Raw genomic sequence first — 23,092 nt, 5'->3', positions numbered from 1 at the left:
AATTCGTTTTCTTGAAGCTTTATAAATTTCTTAAATCATTTTATTGGGGGCACGTACAATTCTTATCACAGTCCATACATCCAACCATTGTGTCAAGGACATTTGTACATTTGTTGCTATCATCATTCTAAACAGATTTTCCTCTACTTGAGCCCTTAATATCGGCTCCTCATTTCCCCCCTCCCTCCCCACTCCCTCCTCCCTCATGAACCCCTCATAATTCATAAATAATTATTATTTTGTCATATATTACACTGTCTTACATCTCCCCTCTCCCATACCCCAGGGAGGAGGTTATACATAGATTCTTGTAATCGGTTCTCTATTGTCCATACTCCAGGGAGGAAGTTATACATAGATTCTTGTAATCAGTTCCCCCTTCCCACCCCACATTCCCTCCACCCTCCAGGCATTGCCACTCTCACCACTGGTCCTGAAGGAGTCATTTGTCCTGGATTCCCTTTTCCAGTTGCTATCTGTATCAAAGTACATCCTCTGGTCTAGCCAGATTTGTAAGGTAGAATTGCGATCATAATAGTTGGGGGGAGGAAGCACTTAAGAACTAGAGGAAAATTATGTGTTTCATCGTTGCTACCCTGCACCCTTACTGGCTCCTCTCTTCCCCACAACCCTTCAGTAAGGGGGTGTCCAGTTGCCTACCAATAGGCTTTGAGTCTCCACTCTGTACTCACTCTTATTTACAATGATATGAGTTTTGTTCTTTGATGCTTGATACCTGATCACTTCGACACCTCGTGGTCGCACAGGCTGGTGTGCTTCTTCCATGTGGGCTTTGTTGCTTCTGAGCTAGATGGCCACTTGTTTCTCTTCAAGCCTTTAAGACCCCAGACGCTCTATGTTTTGATAGCCATGCACCATTAGCTTTCTTCACATTTGCTTATGCACACGTTTGTCTTCAGTGATTATATCAGGAAGGTGGGCACCCACTGATATGATTTTTTGTTCTTTGATGTCTGTTATCTGGTCCCTTCTACACCTTGTGTTCACATAGGTTGGTGTGCTTCTTCCAAGTGGGCTTTGCTGCTTCTCGGCTAGATGGCTACTTGTTTTCCTTCAAGCCTTTAAGACCCTAGATGCTATGCCTTTTGATAGCCAGGCACCATCAGCTTTCTTCACCACATTTGCTTATGCATACATTTGTCTTCAGCGATTGTGTCAGGAAGGTGTGTATCATGGAGTGCCAATTTAATAGAACAACATGTTCTTCCATTGAGAAGATTTATCATTTTAAAGACTTGGTGTGGCTTTTCATCTTTTTCTTTCATTTCTTCTAAGTTGATATATCAGTTTTTCATTTTTAGCAGTTTTATAGACATATAACTCAGGTACCATGCAATTCAAAGGTTATAATATGGTGCAAAGGGTTGTACCATCACCACCACAATCAATTTTAGCACAGTTTCTTAAATCTTGTACTCATCATTATTAGCTCCCCACCCCACTGCCCCATCAACTACCCCTCCCGCAACCCCAAGGAACTATGAATCTAGTTACTGCCTCTATAAATTTACCTATGCTGGATTTCATATATAGAAAATCACACCAAAGAACAACAATAATGACAACCAGATAAAACACAGAAAAAAACATCAATTTAAGAGAAAATAGAAGTTAACAGAAACTATCTAGAACAAATTAAAAAACTTATCTTAAAAAAGCGAACACATGATATTCTGTTAAATTTCACCATGACTACATCTTCAGCAATCCACTTTTCAACATTTCGGAGGGCAAGACTGCACTAGCTGGTCCACAGACTGAGGCCATTTAAAGGACGCTTGATCCATGTTGGCTCTGCAAATGGATCTGGGCTTTCACTGTCATCCATAGCCTTCTGAAAACCAAGCACTTTGAAGCTAAGCTCCAATACAATTCCTTCTTCTGCTCTTGGACTCTATCACCTACAGTTCTTGGATCACATGGGTTGGTGTGCTCTTTCCATGTGAACTCCATGACAACTCACTTAGATGGCGGCTTGTTGGAAGAAAAGGCTTGAAGACTCCAGACACTGGTCGTTCTGAAGCCTACTTTTTTGAAGTAGCTCTAGTGCTTATTATGTTTCTCCTAAAACTGGTTAGCTAATACAAACATGGATTCATGTTTATGGTAAGTAATTGTTTGCCATAGTAATTACTGGGACATAATACAGAAGTGAAGCACAACACTAAATCCCCATATTCTCTTTCACCATCGTTAATGGCAAACACCGCCACTATGAAGACATACAAATTTTGAAATAGAGCAATAGACATTTGAACTATAATTTAAAATAAAACTATAATAACCATATTACTTTTAAGTTAAACTCGTGTAATTTTATGTGTACATATGGAAAGTAAGGAAATTAATTGATGAGCATCATTAATAATTAACACTGTTTTGCTGGCCTAAGTCTAAATCCACTTTCCATGAAAGCACAAATGTCTCCTCAATGCGTCTTTGGAAAGAGCTAAGTGTTATTGACAGCTTTTAAAACAAATGGTTCCTTTCTCAAAGAGAAGTGCAGAGGCCTGTTCTTAAGTGACCTGCCATAGGTCCAGCATACGAGGAGACCATTGCAGACACAGTAGCCACTAACCCTCTGGACAATACTGCCGGAATGAATCAAATTCTTAAAAGATTTTATAATGTAGATATAGAAGTTGAAATACTTTATTTTATTTCCTCTGCTATTTGAGTGTGTGTTATGTTTTCATATAACATTTTAAAACACCTTGCTCCCAGTTTAGTAAAAGCAACAACTGCAAATAATGTGGAAACGTTTTACATGTAGAACTGACTTTGGATTGCCTGGCACTCTTGGTTACTATTAATAAGGATACAAAATTGGAACACCACAGATGATATCTTATAGAGTTCTATCAGTTTCATGTAAATATTGAATTCATGTAAATATTGAATTCACATTACACTTCATTGAATATTGATTGATTTCTCTAGAGTTGTTATGTCCTGTTTGGGGAGATGGTAAGAAACTAGACTTCTTTTTGGTGGCTGTCCTGAAGCTTTTCATAATTCAGCTTTTTAAATCTTCATAACGTTTGACTCATTTGTCATTTTTATGAGAAAGCAGAGGCTCAAAGAAGCTACACTTTTCACAGCTTGAGTAAGGACTGCAGTGTGCTCCCTGACGGCCTAAGGAAATGAAAACAGCACGCACTTAACTGGAGGAAATGAAAAAAATTTGCATTGTCTTTATCAATCCATATTCAGAAATCATATCACTATGGCAACAGAGGTTTCAATCACTTGATTCTCTTTAAAATGAATGCAATTTATTTAATACTCTCTTAAGTAAAGCAAATGAGTATAAAACAAGTAAACTGAAAATGCACCTCCTCTTCTTTTCACTTTAGAAAGTTTTTTTCAAAAAGTGTCTATGATCTGCCAATGATAGTGCTCCCAGGCCCTCGTTACAAGCTTTATATCAATCAATCCTCACAATAATCACATCCATCAGTCTTACCTCATTGCTACATGTCTTCCCTTTAGGGCTGTTAGTTTCCTGATTTTCAGAAAACAATTGTAGGAATATAAAGTCTGATCATGAAAGAAAACCGTTCAGATAAGGCAGAGACCCATTTATGAAGAACACCATTAGCCTTTGCCCTGAGATATTTAGCTATAGAGCCTATACTTCAGGTAACTTTTGTTTTGAAGATACGTATATGTTGAGATTTCCAAAATTAGTTTTGTTGGCCAGGTACTGTGGTGTGCACCCTCCAACCCACTGCCACCTGGTCCAGGTGTTGGCCACGGCCTCTTGAACCATAGTGCAGTGCTTTCGGTATATACACGTACTTCTGAAGTAAAATTGGAAATCATTTAAAGGTTATTATTTAGATAATACCGATTTCATTTTTTTTGGTAAAACCAGATTTATGGCCCTCGAGTAATTTTTACAGTGTTGTGAGGGGCGTAATTGGCTCGTCTGTGTCAGAGGTGGGCGGAATCTGAACGTCGAGTACAACTGTCAATAGGAGGAAATGGATCACCTCCTTTTCTCCTTTGGGGTTTGAACCACAAGCCAACACTTACCTGACAGCATTACCAGGGCCCCCATTACAGGCTTTACATTAGTTAATCCTCATAATAATCTATAGAAGCTTGGTGTTATTAATACCTCCATTTACAGAAACCAAAACGGGTTTCAGAGAATTCAATGATTTTGTCTAAAGTCACCGTGCAGCATGCTAGATGACTCAGCCCTAGATCCGTCTGATTCCAGAGAGTGATGTTCCCACCTCTACACAACACTCTGTCTTTCTGTTTCCATGACGGTTGGACAAGAACACCTGCAAATCAACTCACTAGGAGGTTGGGAGTGTCTAGGCGCAAGGAAGGTTTCCAGGCTAGGAAAGGGAGATTTCTAAACTAAAAAGACGTACATGCGCATAGGAGAGAAGACTTAAGAAAGTAGGTACGTGCGTTCTGAAGTCAATCTGATGCCACCCTAGTTCTGTCATTTTCTGATTCCTTGAAAGGGATACTATTTATTTAATCTTTTGAAACCTCATTTTCCTCATTCATAAAGCAAAGATTATAATGAAATGTTTGGAGAATAACATAAAGAATTCATCAAAAGAATTGGGCACAATGTCTGGCACTCGCTATGATGTAAAATGTGTTTCCTAGAGAAATTTTGTGGGACACATTTTATGTGAGTCTTCTGGCAGCATAAGGTACTGGAAAAAGACAGACTCTTCACCCCCTAAAGTGATGTATTTTTAGGCAGGATATTTAATATTTGATCATGTGCCTTCTGTGAAATGTAGAAAGTAATTTTACTTGCTCCTTATTCATTTTTCATATGTAGCAATTCCATGTGTGCACACACACATAATAAAAGGAATAGTTATGAAGTATGTTTCCCTAATTTATGGGAAAGTTCCGATGAGCATTGACTCAGTAAATAAGGAGCCAGTCTTAAGGAATGTTGGTGACACATCCACTTTAACTACATGTTCCGTGGTTCAAATGCATCAGCCACGCTTCAGGAAAGAGATAGGACCATCAATTTCCATAAATATGTATAGCCTTGGAAACCCTCTCGAGGCTCACTCTGAGTTGGAATGGTCTCAATGCTCAGTGACAGAGGGTTTTGTGGATGTCGGGAGCTATTCTTTTTCAACCTTAGTAAAGAGTATTTTCCCAATCTGTGATATGCTTATTAGTCAATAATTGTCAAGTGTCCAGATAATTTTTAGAAAATAAACATCATATGCATGAAATCTATGAAACATGGGAAAGACCATATATTTTCTTAGAACATCACTGTAGTTGGGACATATAAAACTACTTCTCTATGATAGACTAATAACTAAATATTAAAATACTTAATTATCTATCTACCTGTCTATCTCTATCTGTAATGGCTACTAACTTCTTACCTATAATATATAATCACTACTATTGAATAAGATTGATGACTACTGTGGGTTGTCTTTTTCAGATAATAATAATTGAAATGTCCTAAGATGAAACAGAATTCAATAAAAGTTTGGCCCTATTGAAAATTGGCTCCATTGTAGAAATATTTTCATGTATTCCAGCCCCCTCCTTTTTTATAATATCTTCACATTTTAAACACATTGTTATAGATTGAATTGTGTTCCTCCTAAATGTGTAAACTTGGCTGGATCATGATTCTAAATATTATAAATTTACCCTTTCTTTTGTGATCTGATGTAATTATCCTGGGTGTTGCAAATCCTCACCTCTAGGATGTTAGTGGGGCTGGGGTAGAGGCAGTTCTGTTAAGAACACAGGATCCAATCTAAAGGATTAAGCTGCATCTTAAGCCATAGTCTTCTGAGGTATCAATGGGAATAAAGAAGTAAGCAGAGCTCAGGTAGACAAAGCAGAACACCAAAAGAAGAGTCAGGAATGAGCGGATCCAAAATTCACCCCCACCTCCCTCAAAAAAAGTCAAACATCAAAGTCTTTGGAATTAGATAATCAAAAAACATTGAAGCACGTTTGGTCACCTTGGGGGATCGCGGTGATATTGGTGTCAGCAATACGGATGTAGGAGAGCTGCTTCATTCCTTGAAAGGCCCCGTTCTCAATTCCTGAGCTCTTCAGCGGGTTGGTGCCAAGTTCTACATTTTAGAGGAAAACATTTGGGTAATACAAGTCACAATATATCTCTTTCAACAATAGTTTTATTCAAGATCCGTGTCAATAACAGCTGGTGTGAAAAGCAAAATAGTAGCTAAGGGTTATACTCCTCGATGGAATATAAAAACAAATGAAAACTTCCCATATTAAAAGAAAGAAAAGTAAAACATGGAAGTACAAAATCCACCCTAAATTTAATGCATATATAGGTTTATTCAGAAATCAACAAAAGCAAGGGCTATCAGATCATCCCTATGTTAAGGCTATTACTTTTTTATCCAGAAAAATCAAACTCATTGCCATAGCAAGTCAATTCTGTGACCATATATAGGGTTCTCAAGGCTATAAATCTTTATGGGAGCATACAGCCACATATCTCCTGAGGAGGCTGAAGGCTTTGAACCCTGAACTTTCAGGTAGCAGTCTCATCCTTTCCTTGCAGCACCACTGCAATTGCCTCTGTTCTCTTAAGTTACTTTATAATCTTATTAAATTATTTGTGTCTAGAATTTTAAAATAAATTTAAAAATTACATTTTTCTACATGGGTAGAAAAACATTAAGACTTGATGCAAATAATTTATAGCTGTTCCAAGCACAATGATTCCACACAATGAAAATGCATCAGCAGTGTCTCTAAGCAGAAGCGTTCCGCATGCTTTACGTGCCGGAGTATAACTTCAGACCGAATTTTTTCTCTGTGTTCTCTGTTCCTCAAAGAGAAAGAATAAAATATTCTTTGAAATGTTGGAATCTAAATCCAATTTCTCCTACACGTGCTGCTCTGATTGATATACAATTAAGGCGCGTTGGCTTAGCTGCCTTTCTGGAGCTAACGCGTACTTGACATTTCATAAGGAGAAACTTAAACCGTGGTCTTCGAGAGAATCCGTACCTATGACGATCATCTGATTCATTCCATTGAACACACTTTTTCGAACTTTGGTAATCTCGTTCTCATGGGCACGCAGCTCCTGAAGAGTTTTGGGCATTTTTTCTGGCAATTCTTTGAGCTGGTTCTTGGACAGATAGAGCCGTTCCAATTTCACCAAAGGTGCAAAAGCTGCAGGGCTGATTTTGCTGATTTTGTTATTGACAAGAATCAACGCCTATAGGTGAAGAATAAAAGTGTCATCTTAAATCCCAAACTGTCTACATATAGAAAGCAAGTGCCTAGACTAATCAATCCTTTCATGAGACTGGTAGGGAAACTGGAAAATTCCAAGAATTCAGGAAAAAGGGAAACAGGTATGCTATGCCACACAGAAATATTCATGACTATTAACATTAATTACTAGACTTATATAGGCATCCCAAGAAAAACCCAGTGCCACCACAAGTGTTCCTCAGTCAGGTTTCAACGTCAAAATCTATCTTCAGTGATTGGCCTCGTGGATTTTACTGCCAAAGGTGAGCACAATTGTGCCAGGCACCTCAGACGGTGAAACTTGGCAGCAGCCTTGCAAAGTTGAATTCAATCTCTTTGACGTGGTTGTCAAAGGAACTTTGACGGTGCTGCAACTCACTGCTTCTTTTGCCTTCCTAGAACTCATATTTTTGTGGGGGGAGAAGATTTGAAGATGACAATATTTCACAATGGTCAACAGTTTCAAAAATGTTGCTAAAAATCTGCACAACAAAACAAATACCAGTTCAACCATTTCAATGTGCACAGCTCTGTGACGCTCCGTTTCACGTCCGGAGATTTTTCTTGAGCTCCTTTCCCAAATCATTTCCCCGCTATCAATGAACCCGCTCTTCTCTGAGGTCTTCGTCTAACCTTTCAAGTCGTTGTTAGTTCTACACATCTACATAATTTTTTGAAAGAACCTAATCCTCAAGGTAAACCTTCATTGCTAATTAAGCAAAATTCTTACTTGAAATGAGCACAGCCAGAATGCCCCTTAGGAGGGATGACGGAGATAACTTGTGTCAAGTGCTTTGGACCTGTTACTAGGAAAGGCCAGTCCCACAAAAGTCCATCGGCCTTGGTCAAGGAGGGGGGCAATGAAGAAGAGGACGTCCCTTTGAGATGGACTACACAGTGACTCCAGCCATGGGTCCTAGCACAACAGTTATTCAGCATGGCCCAAGACCTGGAGAGCCTTTTGTTATGTTGCACTTAGAGCAGCCATGAGACAAACAAATGATGACACCTAACAACAAGAACATTACATGGTTTAAAGGTGACATTAGAGGTTATTTTTGTCATATTTTAAAAATTAGGCTGGAAAATAAATATGTAATCAATGTGAAATGAAGAACCTGAACATTTTTATGGGAGTAGAAAGCTTCATCTTTATCCCCCTGCTGGTTTTGAACTGCTGACTTTGTAGTTAGCTGCCAAATTGTAAGCCACTGCTCCTCCAGGATTCCACGTTGTTGTGAGGTGCTCTAAACCAGCTCTGATTCATAACAATCCCATGTACAACAGAATAAAATACTGCCCGCCCCCGTGTCATCTGCACAACTGTTATGTTTGTGTCTATCATCTCAGCCACTGGGTCAATCCGTAGCATTGAGTCTTCCTCTTTTTCTTTTTGTGCTGCCTTCTGGTGTAGCCAGTAGGATGTTCCTGTCCAGGGACTGATATCTCCTGATAACATGTCCAAAGTATGGGAGACAAAGTTGGGACATCCTTGCTTATAAAAAGTATGCTCGTTGTAATTATTTCAATATCAATGTACAGTATATGTTTTCTAATATCAGTCTTTGACACTTTAAATGTTATTTCAACACATTATTAATAGATTTTTGAGATGGTTATTCAAGGGAAACATATATAAAATGTAATTATATATATGGTTTTTTCATTATTTTATAGCTTATGTGGTTTTATTTCTCTACCTACCTACCTACCTAGCTACCTACCTACCTATAATCACTATCGTAGCGTCAATTCTGAAACACAGTGACTGTACGGAATTTGTGAGACTGTGAACCTTCACAGGAACGGCTAATGTCATCTTTCTCCCACAGGGTCGCTGGTGGGTTTGGACCACAGGCCGTGAGGTTAGCAATCAGATGCTTACCCCTAGAGGACCATCAGAGCTCCATATATACATCATTACAGTGGCTGCTATGAGGTGTGAATCATTCATAATTAGTTACATAGTTACACACAGATAAAACTATTAAAGAAAAAGTATCTTTTCTATGTTATATTATTTCTTCTTCAATCCTTGCACAGGTTTCATTTCTCTCCTTCTTTGAAATGTGGGTTTCTAAGTGGAAATGATCATGTTATTTGCATAATGACAAGGATATATATGATCATGAATGAAAGAGTAAGCGAAAAATAGCAGTTTAATGTCCAATGAACAGTTGGAAGCTCTAACAGACTCCCTCTCTTCCTGTCTTCTGGTGTGCTCTTTGAACCAGAAAGAGCTCATCAAGATGAACATTGCCTGAAAGCACACTTAGACGGAAGCTTGGGAAAAGAAAGAACATGTTATTACAGATGTAACAGGACCATCAAAGAGCTAGGTAGTTCTTATTTAAGGACAAAAGACGTATAAGTGAATTCTTCAGATTATAATCATATTATAAAGGTAATTAGAATAAGAGAAAATTTCAAACCTTAAAAATAGTGTCAATATGTGTTATGAAAATAAAAGGAAGTTTTTAAAATATTCTATTTCAAGGGCTAATATAGATCACTTTTATTATCACTCTATATTTCCAATGAAAATTTAAATAGATAATGAGGGCGTCATCATTAGTTCTTTCCCAGGGAGACCCATGCACAGAGTGGAGAGGAGACACACTGCTGCTCAGGTCGATTGTCCCTTCATTGGATCCAGTGGTTCAGGACTCAAACGCGCTCGCTCAACCCTGTCCTGGACGGTGTCTGGGTCTCTGTCCTTCAGGCTAGGCTACTACGTTCTCAAGTCATATTGTTTATTCTGCTTTGTTTTTCCCCTCTTTCACAGAAAGCCTCCTTTATTTAGGCTAACTTTGAAAATTTTACTGATTCTGTAAACCTTTTGTCATACATGTACTTAAAACACTAACACATACCCTAACACACAACAATATCCGAAGTTCCCCTCTCTTGGTGCCCATACTACTCACTAGTTATACGACTTTGCACACGCACATTTTTGGCATTTTAATAAATTGACTAGGAGTTTTGAATATGCTTTTATTTTTATTAAATGTCCCTTGTAGATTATTATGATATACACTTTCTAGAAAAAACCTCCTATATTTTCTTTTAATAAAAATATGGTTACTCCTTTCCTTACCTTGCTTTAACAATTCCCACGACCAACTCTTGGATTGATTATATTAATGCTCTACTGGATTATTTTATATAGCATACAGGTCTGTTTCTATTGCAATGTTCCCTTCTAGATTACATTTCTCATTCTAATAAAACTCACTCGTGAGTAAATATTTTATATATTTCCATGATTGTATTTCTTATCCAGAATCTAATTCTTGAATGACTAAAATAAATCCATGCATGCAAACTCAGAGTTGACCATGTCCATGCCATGTCCCTAAAGCATGCGTTCCTATGCTGTGCCACCTAAGGGGCTGGGACTCTTGTTGCCACAAATAGGCCGCTCATTACTAGATAAACCTGCTCATTTCACAAATACTCTAACTCTTGAAGCTATTTTCAAACCTTGAGCACAACTATATTTCCCTGAAATGCTTGCATACAATTAGTATGATTACTTTATCCTTCACCGCCATTCCAATAGCTCATTCGGGACGTTCATTTCCTGGGGTTTGGGAAGCAAGGGCTCCCTCTACTCTGCGAGAGCACAGGATTTCCAGGCCCCTTTCCCCAGCGCCATCCTTCTCAGGATGCTCCAAACAGAGAATCTTTTATAAAACGTTTTATCTAAACCTGAACTCAATAGTATACAAGTGGCCTAACCAAACGATAGATTTGGTAAAACTTTTATATTCTGTGTTTTGGATATTGGGATCTACATGATTTATATTAAATGTGCTTTGGTCTTCCATTTCTGAAAAATCAGCCTTTGAAAACCCTTCTGACTTTCGCTGTCTTCTGACAGGGCCCCACGTGCATCACAACCTCGACTGCAGCAGCACACCACAGATAATATGCAGAATCGACATTCTGCTCATACTGGGATGGAATTAAAAGACTGAGAATAGATTTCACTCTTCTTTCACACTGTCAAAATGTATGCTTTCATATACTTAATATGAATAAGATAGCTTGATGTAAAGCCTGACATAGGTATATGTTTGGATTTTATTTATGTTTCGTCAGTGAAGATATATAACTGAGAATATACAAAATGTATATTGTGGGTGAGGTTCAGGTTCATCTTGATCATCTCACAGGTAAAGTTCAACTATATATTAATTTTCCTATGGATTGGGTGCCTTAACAAATATACATTTATTCTCATAGAAGCTGCTTACACAAGATTTGTCTATTTGACTGAATTCATGCTTGCTAGTTGTATTCTTATATGTCTTATTGTTTATTGAGTCATATAGCGTTTCCATGTATTCTTTAAGAAAATATGTCAATATTATCCCTTTAGAAGCATAAACTTCAAAAACCAATGACCCTGACCTTTAGAGATGACCTTTCTGACTTGTCGTTTTACTCGTCCAGAAGTTGTTCTTTAAGCCACTGTCTTTTAAAGTCTCCCTAAGCAGACTAAGAGAAGTGCATCTGTTACTAAGGGAAGTTGTCTGAAGACATCCCCTTGTTGTAGAGACTTGTTTAAGTAGTTTAGGTTTGCAGTAAAGCTGTGCAGGTTTGAACAGGAAGCAATGCTTGCTCACCTACCCTCCGTTAGGGGATGCTATTCTGAGGGACATACATATGAGGCTTTTCTCTCCCCATGGACTTATCTAGGTTTACTTTTGAAAATATTTTTTGAATTGCAAATTTTATAGTTTTCAAAACAAAAGTAAAGTTCGTACATGCAGGTTCTTCAGATTCTTAAAGTCTCCATCTTTGATTTCCGTTATTCTGTTGTTCTGCAGATCCAGCAGCGTTGTGTCAGTGGGAAGGTCTTTTGGCACTTTGTCCAGCCCTAGCAAGAGAATGACAGGCATCTAGTGATTTTTATATCTCATACAAAACAGAAACACAAAGACAGAGCAACGAGAATGTGTTTATAAAGGAAATAATGGTGCAATAACTTTACCAGTAACATTATTCCCATCCTAAGAACTCTATCAAATTTAGTTACGGATATTTATCTTTTATGACTAAATTAAATCACATAAACCGAGCCCAATATTGACCCCCCCCCCCATGTAATTGCTCTTCTCTGTAAGGTCAGCGTTTGTGATTTTTAGGATATAATTTAAAAAATACAAAAACAAATCTCTTTTTACCTCCATGCTTTTAGGTAAAATCATTTTAGAATTTGTGTACCTATGGGATATGAATTTTGGGTAAACTCGTACATTCTCATCCTATCCCTGTTCTTCGAAAAGGCTCACTGAGGCATCAGGTGGAGTCGTTTTATGAAGCCGAAGCTGTCAGTTCCACAGCACAATGATGCGGACCTCTAACTCGTTCATTTGCTAACAGCTTAAAAAGTTATCCAACTCTTTCTTTCTGTTGTATTCAGAATGCAAAAACAACATCATTGTGACTTTATAATTTTAGAAATAGAAATATGTGGCCAATTAAAATGAAAAAACCTGCATTTGTGATTGCAGCCTCACTGAAATGAGTGACATAAAGTGTTACATTTGGTGTTGAGGATTGATTCAGAGTATTTGCTTTTGGGTTAAAAATATAAACATACTTATTAACTAAGGGTTTCTGACAATATAAATTATTAGGGGAATAGACAGACATCTTTCTCTGCTAAGTAGCTGGTTGGTCTGAACAACCAATCTGTGATTAGCAGGTGTCACATAACCAAGTAGTCCACGGTATTTCAACCTAGTAATTGAGGTAGCTGTTTAAGAATGAACATTTTTTATTAAATCATATTATAATTTGAATAAGTCATTTTAAATATTAATAGAGAAATATTAAATGTAACATTTTGCATTTCTACCATTTAAAAATATGTTACAAGATGTTAAGTTAAAACCTAATATCCTAACTCAAAATAATATTATCATTTCCATAATTTGAGATTGCATGGCATATTTCTGAAATGTTCAAACTTTGCTAGTGATAACCTCTCCATTTTATCTGAAAATAAAATACCAAAGATAATTATTTAATCATTCAATAAAGCTTTGCTGAGTGTGCCTTCAGGCACCCTCACTACATTAGTTTCTAGAAAGATATCAAATGAAGGAACGAGAGAGACATTTATCACATGGTCACAGAAAATACAACCCAATGCACTGTTTCCCATTAAAAGGAATGGTCTCACTCACTCTCTGCCATAGGGTCGATGGCCACTGAGGGCTCCCCTATAGGACAGCGGGGAATGGTCCCCTTGAGGGTCTGATACTGGGACTCTTTAAGGGAGTTGAAAGCTGTCTTCCTCCAGAGGATCACCGGTGCTTTCAGAGCACCGACTGTGTAGTTTTCAGTACAAGGCAGAACCACTGTCCCACAATAAATCCTCCAATGGAGTACTGTAACAGGATTACTGACTATGATGCGGGGAAGATGCCGTTCTGATTTTCCATCGCAGATAAGCACATCACTAGTAAACCAGCAGCATGCTGTAAGTCTACTTTCTTCCCTTCCGGGAAAACCACAAAAAATATTTGTCCAATCTGACCTATATCTGAGTTATTTTCAAAGAATATTATTTTGTTCATGATTTTACTAATCTGGTGATAGCAAAAAAAGATCTTTCTCCTAATCCAGGGATTAGTTTTTCTTATAAATTGTATACCCCAAAGGCAGATGGTTGTGACACACATGGATGCCATCCAAGAGCTCACGGAGGAGCGATGGATAGAGCACGAAGAGTGCTGTGTTTTCAGTGACGAGCAGCCAGCCGCCAGCACAGCGGCTCCCACGTAGGAGGACAGTTAGCCGTGCATGTAGTTGTGATCACTGTCAATTTTGAAAATGTCAATTTGCTAATTGCACGCAATTAGGAGTGGCAGACTTCTGCCAAGTCTGTCATAATTAGTGTTCTCCAACCAAGAAAAGGCACATTTCCTTTCATTTGGACTACAGTTACTGCCTATATTCCATCGGTAAATCTTGTACTGTTTTTTCAAACTCTACATTTTCACTTGTCTTATTTTTCACATTGCTGAACAAAGCCTAGTGATGCTCATAACATCGGACTAAGGCTACAGGCAGATGCAATGTCAGGTTTAAGGGCAAAGGAGTAGGCATTTGTGTCTGAGACAATGTTGCTGATGATATCCTCTCAGAATCTTACTACAGAAGATACTTGCAGTGAATGATATGGAGTTTATTTATAAGAATTTGGGGAAGGAGATTTTTATGGAGTTTATAAGGGTTTCAGGAAGTAGATCTTTAAGACTGTGCCTTTTCAGTTTAATTCATAGAGTTATTTTATCAACATCATAATTGTACAACTTCATCTAAATTATTAATGAATTTGTCTTTGTTTGAGAGATGCATATTGGCATTTTTTGAATAATTTTATATACATCTAAAGTTTCTGAAAGTGCTGAAAACATACTATCTCATTTAAACAGTATATCAACCTGGTGGAAATATCATTTTCATCTCTTTCAAATGATTTCCAGAAATGGCTTAATGACATAAGAGGTTGATATTACTAGGAGTAGAAAAGTGGAGACTAAAAATAAACTCATATGTCTTTCAACATAATTCTTTCTTTGTTCCTGTATGCTACTTATATGATTTTTAATGTGACTAGGTTTAATATACAGTTCACACAGAAACATGCACAGACATACCCACATATTTATGAACCTAGGGGCTTTTCTACTTTGAAATGTATTTCTTTAAAGGATGAGTATAATAACAGGTGGCACTCTGTTTTTTGTTAGGCATAGTTTTCACTTTAGTAAGAAATTAATGTGCTCAACATTCAAAAACACTTATTTGTATCCCAAATCACAACATTTCTAAGCTATTCAAATTCTTCCTTTTTGTCGGTAAAGAAACTGAAACTCAAAGAAATGGCCTAGTTTATCCAAGGAACCTTGGCCACGGGCAGCCAAGATGACTTGAAAGTGAACTCCAGAACTGCCTGATAATGCCATTGATGTATTTAAACATAATCCCTAAATTTAAAGTATGCACTCTACACTGTCCCTTGAACTTGCTCCCTTTATGTCTAGGTAGTCATTTTTGTTCACACAATTAATATTTCCTGGAATGCTCCATCCACTCATTTCCTTGTGATTTAATTCTAACCATCATTTAAGGGTTAACCATAATCCCCCTCCTCTATAATATTGGTCAGAAAGGCCCCAGATAATAGTTGTCTTCTACTTCAAAACTCTGCCTGGTCTACATACTTACAGGCTTATCCTGCATTTTAGCTTTTGTTCTTTCTGTAATTTCTTTATGAAATGTTTGAGTAGGCAGGAACAAATTGATATTTTAAATTATAGCTTTGAACGTACTGCTTTTCCAAAGGAGGTTCCATTTGAATCAGTTGGCTAATTTTCGATCACAGCCTTCTCTTCCTATCCCATATTAAAAAGTTCACTTCGAATTTTTTAACCAATTTTGGGATAGTAATTCCATACTGCTTTCCTAGAGTTTATTATATTTCCTCAGGAGTATTAGGATGAAGGTGGATGCAATGATGATCATTTTCTGATTCCCATTTTACTTGGACTATTTTATTAATGAATACTTCTATCAAATATTTCATCTCTCTCAACTGATTGTGAAAACTGTTCTCACATCTATGCCTTCAATATATTTATCTGGCACCTGTTGTGTGATTTGTGTTCAAAGAATACCTGCCTTTACAATTCCGTATGGACACTAATCTATTGATAGCTTTTTATTTGGATGGCCTATATTTCTCCAGGCAACAGTCAACAGTATGCCTCCAGATAGGAAAACAAACCTTCATCTATTTATTAGCATTTCAAAAACAAACAAACAAATAAAAAGATGGTCTATGTTGAGTCTGAGGATGTTGCTAGATCCCTTTTCTAATGTATAGGCTATAGAGAAATCAAATGTGGAAACGCCTAGAGTTGGAAAACTGAAAAGGAAGAACAAAGTATGTTTTAAACTGAAAGAACTAAAGAAAAAATCCAAGCCTCAAATTGAAATATTGAAGGATTTTATGAGTAAAATATTGAACGACGCTGGAAGCATCAAAAGAAAATGGAAAGTTTACATAGAGCTAATTTACCAAGAATTAGTAGTTGAATTTCAACCTTTTCAAAGGTACTTTGTTACTTTGAGGACCAAGGTGCACCTGCTCTAACGCATGATAACTTCAATCACCTCTTACTCATGTGAAAGTTGGACATTCAATAAGGAAGATCAAAGAAGAATCAAAGCACTTGAATTGTGGTAATGCAAAAGAAAATCTGCATGTCTATCTAGATAAGATAGGTGGGATAAATAATTTGGAGATGTAAAGAATGGGATCATTGGTTTCTGGGGTGGGGGGGGGGATACGGGAGAAGGGGAGATGGGAGAAAGGAAGGGGCAGGGGTGAGAGAACCAACCCAGGGACTAGGGAACAACAAGTGAACTAAAACCAATGGAGAGAAGGTGTAGGATGCTTAGTGGGACTTAGTCAAGGGCAATGCAGCAGCCAGGAATTAGTAAACCTGAATGGAGGCCAAACATGGTAATGCGACAAAAGGAAAGTAAAAGGAAATAGAGGAAAAGCCAGGAGGCAAAAGACATTTATAGAAATCTAAATACAGGCATGTACATATATAAATATATATAATATATATAAGGAGAGGGGAATAGAACTTTTTGTTCATATCTATATGTTAAGAATTAAGGTTGCAGATGGGCATTGGACCTCGACTCAAGTACTCCCTCAACACAAGAGCTCTTTGTTCCAATAATCCGGCCTTCTATGATGCTCACCTTCCCAACACGGTTGCTGAAGACAAAATGGGCATATAAGCAAATATAGTGAAGAAAGCTGATGGTGCCCGGCTATAAAAAGATATATTGTCTGGAGTCTTAAAGGCTTGAAGATAAACAAGCAGCCATTTAGCTGCAAAGCAACAAAGCCCACATGGAAGAAGCACACCAGCCCATGTGATCATGAGGTATCAATGGGATCAGGTACTAGGCATATAAGACCCAGAACAAAATCATACCCAATGTGAATGGGACTTGGGGGGGCAGGGAGTAGAGACCCAAAGCCCATCTATAGACAATTGGACATCCCCTCACAGAGGGGTCACAGGGAAGAGATGAGCCATTCAGGGTACAATATAGGACCGATGAACACTCAAATTTCCTCTAGTCTTCTTGAGCTTCCTTCCCCCCACTGACCTCAATTCTACCTTACAAATTGGATTAGACCAGAGCATGCACACTGCTACAGATAAGAGCCTACAACACAGGGAATCCAGGATAGATAAACCTCTCTGGGCCAACAAGGAGAGTAAAGATACCAGGAGGACTAGGGAGGGTGTGGGGAAAGAAGGAGACTTGATCACAAGGATCAACCTATACCTTCCCCCAGGGGGTTGAAGAATGGAAAAGTGGGTGAGGGGTGAATGTGGACGATGTAAGATATGAAAGTATTAATCTATAATTTATCAAGAGTTTTTGAGGGAGGATGGGTGGGGAGGGAGGGGGAAGAAATGGGGAGTTGATATCAGGGGCTCAAGTGGGAAGAGTCTGCTTTGAAAATGATGAGGCAGCCTATGTGCAAATGTGATTGACACATTGGATAAGTGTGTGGATTGTGATAAGGAGATGTAAGAGTCCCCAATAAAAGTATATCTATAAAGAAAGTACCATATATTGCCAAAAGAACACACTCATATCTTTCTTGGAAGAAGTTTAGTGAGAATGCTCCTTAGAGGCAATGATGGTGAGACTTCTCTCCTGACTTTGGATATGCTATCAGGAAAATCCAGTCCCTGGAGGAAGATATTGTGCTGATTGAAGGACAAGAGCAGAGAAAAAGTGGATGATCACCGAAGAGATGACCTGACCCAGTGGCTGCTACAATGGGGTCAAATGTAACGCCGACTGTGAAGATGACACACAGCCCGGTGATTTTTCCTTCTGTTGTACGCAGCGTGGCTTTGAGTCAGAACCGGTGGACGGTACTGGACAACAGCAGCGTAAAGATTCAAAGGAAATATTTTAAAGCTCCCTACAGAAATGCAATCAAGAAAATTCTGGTGTTTTCAAAAAGTGTATCACCAGGATAAATGAAGACATGCCGACAAAATGATCATTTAAAAATGTAGGAGCTATTTTAACCTATGGAAATTTGCATACTTCATTTGGATTCTGATGTACACAAATTGTAAAATAAAACATTCTTGACATTTATTAGATGATTGTACATTGAGTGAATATTTGATAAGATTAAGAAACTTGTATCCTTAGCTGTGATGAAAGTTATGACGATGATTACCTACAGTTACGACACTGGCCAGCACCCATTTTAGTACCTCAAATGTAGATTTGTTTCTAGGTATATCTGACCTGCAGACTCCAGAAATGCACCCAGTTTTCCCCTATCAACTCTAGTTTTTGAGATCCAGAGCACATGTCATAGTCTACGCCACTCTGCTGTCTTATAAAAAAAGGATGTTTTCTTGTAGTGCCAGCTAGCCTGAGACAGAGGAAGTACATATGATATATATATATATATATATATATTTTACACCATCCACGGTATCCCTTCACCCACATTTCTGCTGTTTGTCCCCCTTGGGGGTGGGGGTGGGATTATACATCCATTATTGCTATAGGTTCCCCCCCTCCCCCATACCTTCATGGTGTTGCTGTTCCCATTACTATTTCTGAGGGTCTATCTGTCCTGGCATCCATGTGTCAAAAACTCTTATCTGTACCAATGTACATACTCTGGTATCTAGCAGCATTGTGTGAGGTAGAACTGGGGTCACGATAGTGAGGGGGGTGGGCAATTAAAGAACCAGAGGAATGTTGTATGTTTCATCGGTGCTAAACTGCACCCTGGCTGAATCATCCCTTCCTTGTGGCCCTTATGTAAGGGTGCCCAATTGTCTACAGATGGGCTTTGGGTCTCTACCATGACCCCTCTCTTTTACTTCAATATAATTATACGTTTTGAATTTCTGATACCTGATCCTGAAGACACTTTGAGATTAAACAGGCTGGTATATTACTTTCATGTGGGTTTTGTTGCTTCCCTGCTAAATGGCGCTGTTTAAATCCAAGCCTTTAAAACACCAGGTGCTAATAGCTTTTAATAGCTAGGCACCATCAGCTTTCTTCACTATATTTGCTTATCCACCCATTTTGTCTTCAACAATCATGTCAGGAAGGTGCATAACACACAGTGCCAGGTTTTAGAACAAAGTGCTTTTGTGTTAAGAGAAGACATTGGTAGAAGTTCATCTGCTACCTTAATACATTAGCATATATGTACATAGACCAATACCCTTATCCTTATATGTTAATATATGTACATATATACATGTTTATATCATAATGTCTCTACATAGCTTTAGCCTCCTAGTTCTTTCCTCTATTTTCTTCTATTTTCCTCCTGCCCCACTGTCATGTTCTTCCTTCAACTGGCTCTCAGTAATTCCTCTCAGTTACTTTACCATCGATCACACACCAGCAGACATTCTACACCTTCAGATCCCTTGTTGTTCCCTGTCCCTGAGTTTGTTGTCCTCCTGCTCCCTCGCCCTACACCCCACACATATACTCCTCTCCCATGTTCTCTTCCCCTCTCCCCGGGAATCATCAGTCCAGCTGCTTTCTCCTTGGAATTGTTTATCCTGCATATCTTATATAAACATATAAAACATAAATGTAAAAAATTTAAGTAAAAATGTAAATAAATAATAAGGGGAAAAATGTTGAAGGCTATAAATAGTTTCAGGAAAAGTGGTTGTGTTTTTGTGTGTTGTGTGTCAGTATGATTATAATACAAAATAATGCAGCGGATTATTTAAGATGACTCTTCTATATTTTGCCTTTTTACTACCCTAAAACCAAAAAAAAAAAAAAAAACCAAACTCACTGCCATCAAGTCAAGCTGACTCATAGCAAAGCCCAACATGTACCCACTACATCAGCAGGATTCCCTCCAAACAACTTTTATTTTCCTAATGACTCTTGGTCAGAAGGTAAGGGAAGGTGTTGTTTGTATTGTATGATTCACCTGTGTGATTATTAACCAGCTTAGTAATGGTTGCTGCCTTGATAAATATAAAACCAGCCAACTCAGAAACTGGAGATTTTACCACCAGCAAAATAGAAGATCCAGGAGAGGAGAGCATCCTTTTGTCTCCAAAGTCCTTGGACAGTAGCCTGCCTTGACCCAAAAGACAGCTACCACACCTGAGGAGTGGCAGAACCATGAACTAAAGCATGAGGCAGAATGGTGGGAATCGCATCACACAGAGCACATGAATCTGAGTACATGTGAGCAGGAGGCTTCTGTGTGGAGTAGGGGACCTCTGGGCACATAATTGAGGGAACTGGGTTTGCTGACCCAGATTTGAATCTTCAGGTTGAGAATTATGACAGAATGACATAACTTTGGGACATTTATTGGCAGCTCCAAAGAACTTGTAGCATCCCCTTAGATAAGTAGTGGCTAGCCCCAAATCATCAGCTCCTGAACAGCTGTATTCTGAGCATTTCTCGGTTGAATTGTAACCCCTTGACTTCCCTCATAAACTTCAGGATCAGGATTCGTCCATGTAGTCATTGAAATGACTTATTCAGCCCAACAGAAAAGTACAGTGCTGTGGAGGACTGCTTGCTGTCATAATAGAGTTTTCAGAAGGATGGAATGTGGAGGACTACTTGACAGCTGCTTTGTGGCCATCCGTCATGGGAGTTGGAGAAGGTCATATGTGACCTCTACACCATTTCTCCCTGCCATAAACCTTATTCTGGAGAGGGAGATCTTTTCTGTACTCATCCCAGGGACAGGTTTTTCATACAAAGCTATTGGTCCTCACTAGAGTTTTCTTTGCATGTGAAAGCTGGGCATGGAGTAAGCACGATATAAGAAGAATCGATGCGTTTGAACTATGTTGCCAGTGAAATATGTTGAAAGTAACATGGACTTCCAAAAAAATCCAAAGGAATCTCTCTTGGAAGCAGTACAGCAAGGCTGCCTCAAAAAGGCAAGAATGGAGAGACTTCATATTAGAAAAGTCCAGTTCCGGGATAGGACACCACGCTTGATAAAGTAAAGGGACAGTGAGAAAGAGAAAGGCCCCGGACAAGATGGAGGGACACGGTGGCTTCAACAATGGCTCAAACGTAAGGACAATGGTGAGGATGGTGCTGGACCAGGCAGTGTTTAGTTCTGTTATGCAGAGAGCCGCTGAGTCAGAACTGCCTTGATGGCAACTGCCAGCAACAGATGTTTCTTGTCACACATGTCCTGGTCCTGTTCTATTCACTATTTTTTCTATGAAATCCTGGGCCTTTGGAAATCTCGCCTGGCAGCTCTACTGTGCATAGTAACTACTTCCTTTGCTCAGCACCTTGACAAATAACTGCACTCTCCAGAGGCTATTTCTGGAAGATTTAGTCCGATCTTAGTGGGGACAAATGTTATACACTGCAACTTCCTGAGATAACCATCATTGTTGGCATTCGGCTACTCTTTTTTCTAGTCAATATTATAATCTTTAGAAATAAAATGGTCTGAAATAAAACCTACTTGGGCACTACCTACAGATGACTCAGACAGGTATCTTTGCATGCCTTATCCTCTGTCTCTTCCCTGCAATTGCTGAGGATCGTATAAACTGCGGGAGCAATACTGTAGAGTTCAGAGCTTTTTATAGTAAGGAAGAAAATAAAAGCCTTCTTCCCTATTAAATATTGCTTTTTGGATGAAAACTAAACTTCCAAGAGTATGAAAATAAGCAGAATTCTAAGAAATAGTCTCCCTTAAGTTCACTCGTTTATTAACATGACTTTTCACATTTAAATTCTCTTTTTAACTGCACGTACTTTTATTAACTATACATATATGAGTTTAACTAAATTATATTGCTGGCACTGATATGTCTTGTGACTATTCATAAAATTAAACACCAAAACAACACTCACTGCAGGTCAGTCGGTGCTGACTTACATCAACCCCATCTGACAGCTACTCTTAGAACTGCCTCCGAGAGTTTCTGTGACTGTAACTGTGTACAGGAGTAGACAGCCCTCCCGTTCTCCCGTGGAGCGGCTACTGGTTTGAACAGCTGACCTTGCTGTTCTCCTCCGGATGTGTTACCACGAGGCCATCAAGACAACTTCGAGATTTATTTTTGTTGATGTCTATCGCTATTTTCTCTAAATCTGCCTTCAGGTAAACAATTAGGACAATTGTGATCGACTGGAATTTTTGACACACAGAATACATTTGGGAGACTCAATACCACTCAACATCTTTCTGTTCAACAGAGTGATGCTTCTCTTTCTTTCTCACAGACACTGGTAACTCAGTGATGGCAGTTAGGTTGGACTCCTGAAATAAAGCAGAAGCCTATTATCTCCTGATCTTTACAAGCAAACTCAAGGAGCCTGGGGAGGGACTGTTGGGTAAGCAGAGGACTGCTCACCACAAATCTGCACTTCCACCTACTAGCGTTGCCATGGGAGCAACTTGAGGCTGTTTGCCCACTAAACGATGGAGAGCCTCAGAAACCCTATGTAGGGTTGAATGAGTCATAATCAACTTGGTGACAGTAGGTTTCGTTTTTGATTTACCAATAAACTCAGTAACGGTTTAAGCTTCCTGATCTGCTAAAATTTAACATTAAAAATAAAACAAACAAGAAAAAAACAGCCAAACTCAAGTTGTGGTTCTGCAGTCACCCTCAAAAAGGTATACTACAGCCACATGTCATTTCATCCTCAGTCGGCTATGTTTTCT

At 38.6% G+C, this 23,092-nt stretch overlaps 1 protein-coding gene across 3 annotated transcripts in view; it reads right to left on the bottom strand.

The window, feature by feature from the left end:
- The window catches only part of DCN (decorin), a 48,428-nt gene that overhangs the window by 12,849 nt on the left and 12,487 nt on the right, over positions 1 to 23,092 (bottom strand). For all 3 annotated transcript variants that reach the window (XM_075551186.1, XM_075551184.1, XM_075551185.1), the window contains exons 3-5: positions 12,063 to 12,175; positions 7,036 to 7,249; positions 6,009 to 6,122 (exon numbers count right to left, since the gene is read on the bottom strand). In XM_075551186.1, the coding sequence (XP_075407301.1) occupies positions 6,009 to 6,122; positions 7,036 to 7,249; positions 12,063 to 12,175 (441 nt within the window). The remainder of the gene's footprint in view (positions 1 to 6,008; positions 6,123 to 7,035; positions 7,250 to 12,062; positions 12,176 to 23,092) is intronic.

The sequence above is a fragment of the Tenrec ecaudatus genome, chromosome 6 (genome assembly GCF_050624435.1).
Source record: "Tenrec ecaudatus isolate mTenEca1 chromosome 6, mTenEca1.hap1, whole genome shotgun sequence".
Taxonomy (NCBI): Eukaryota; Metazoa; Chordata; class Mammalia; order Afrosoricida; family Tenrecidae; genus Tenrec; species Tenrec ecaudatus.
The sequence above is the reverse complement of the archived record's forward strand: the minus strand, read 5'-3'. Positions and strand labels throughout refer to the sequence as shown.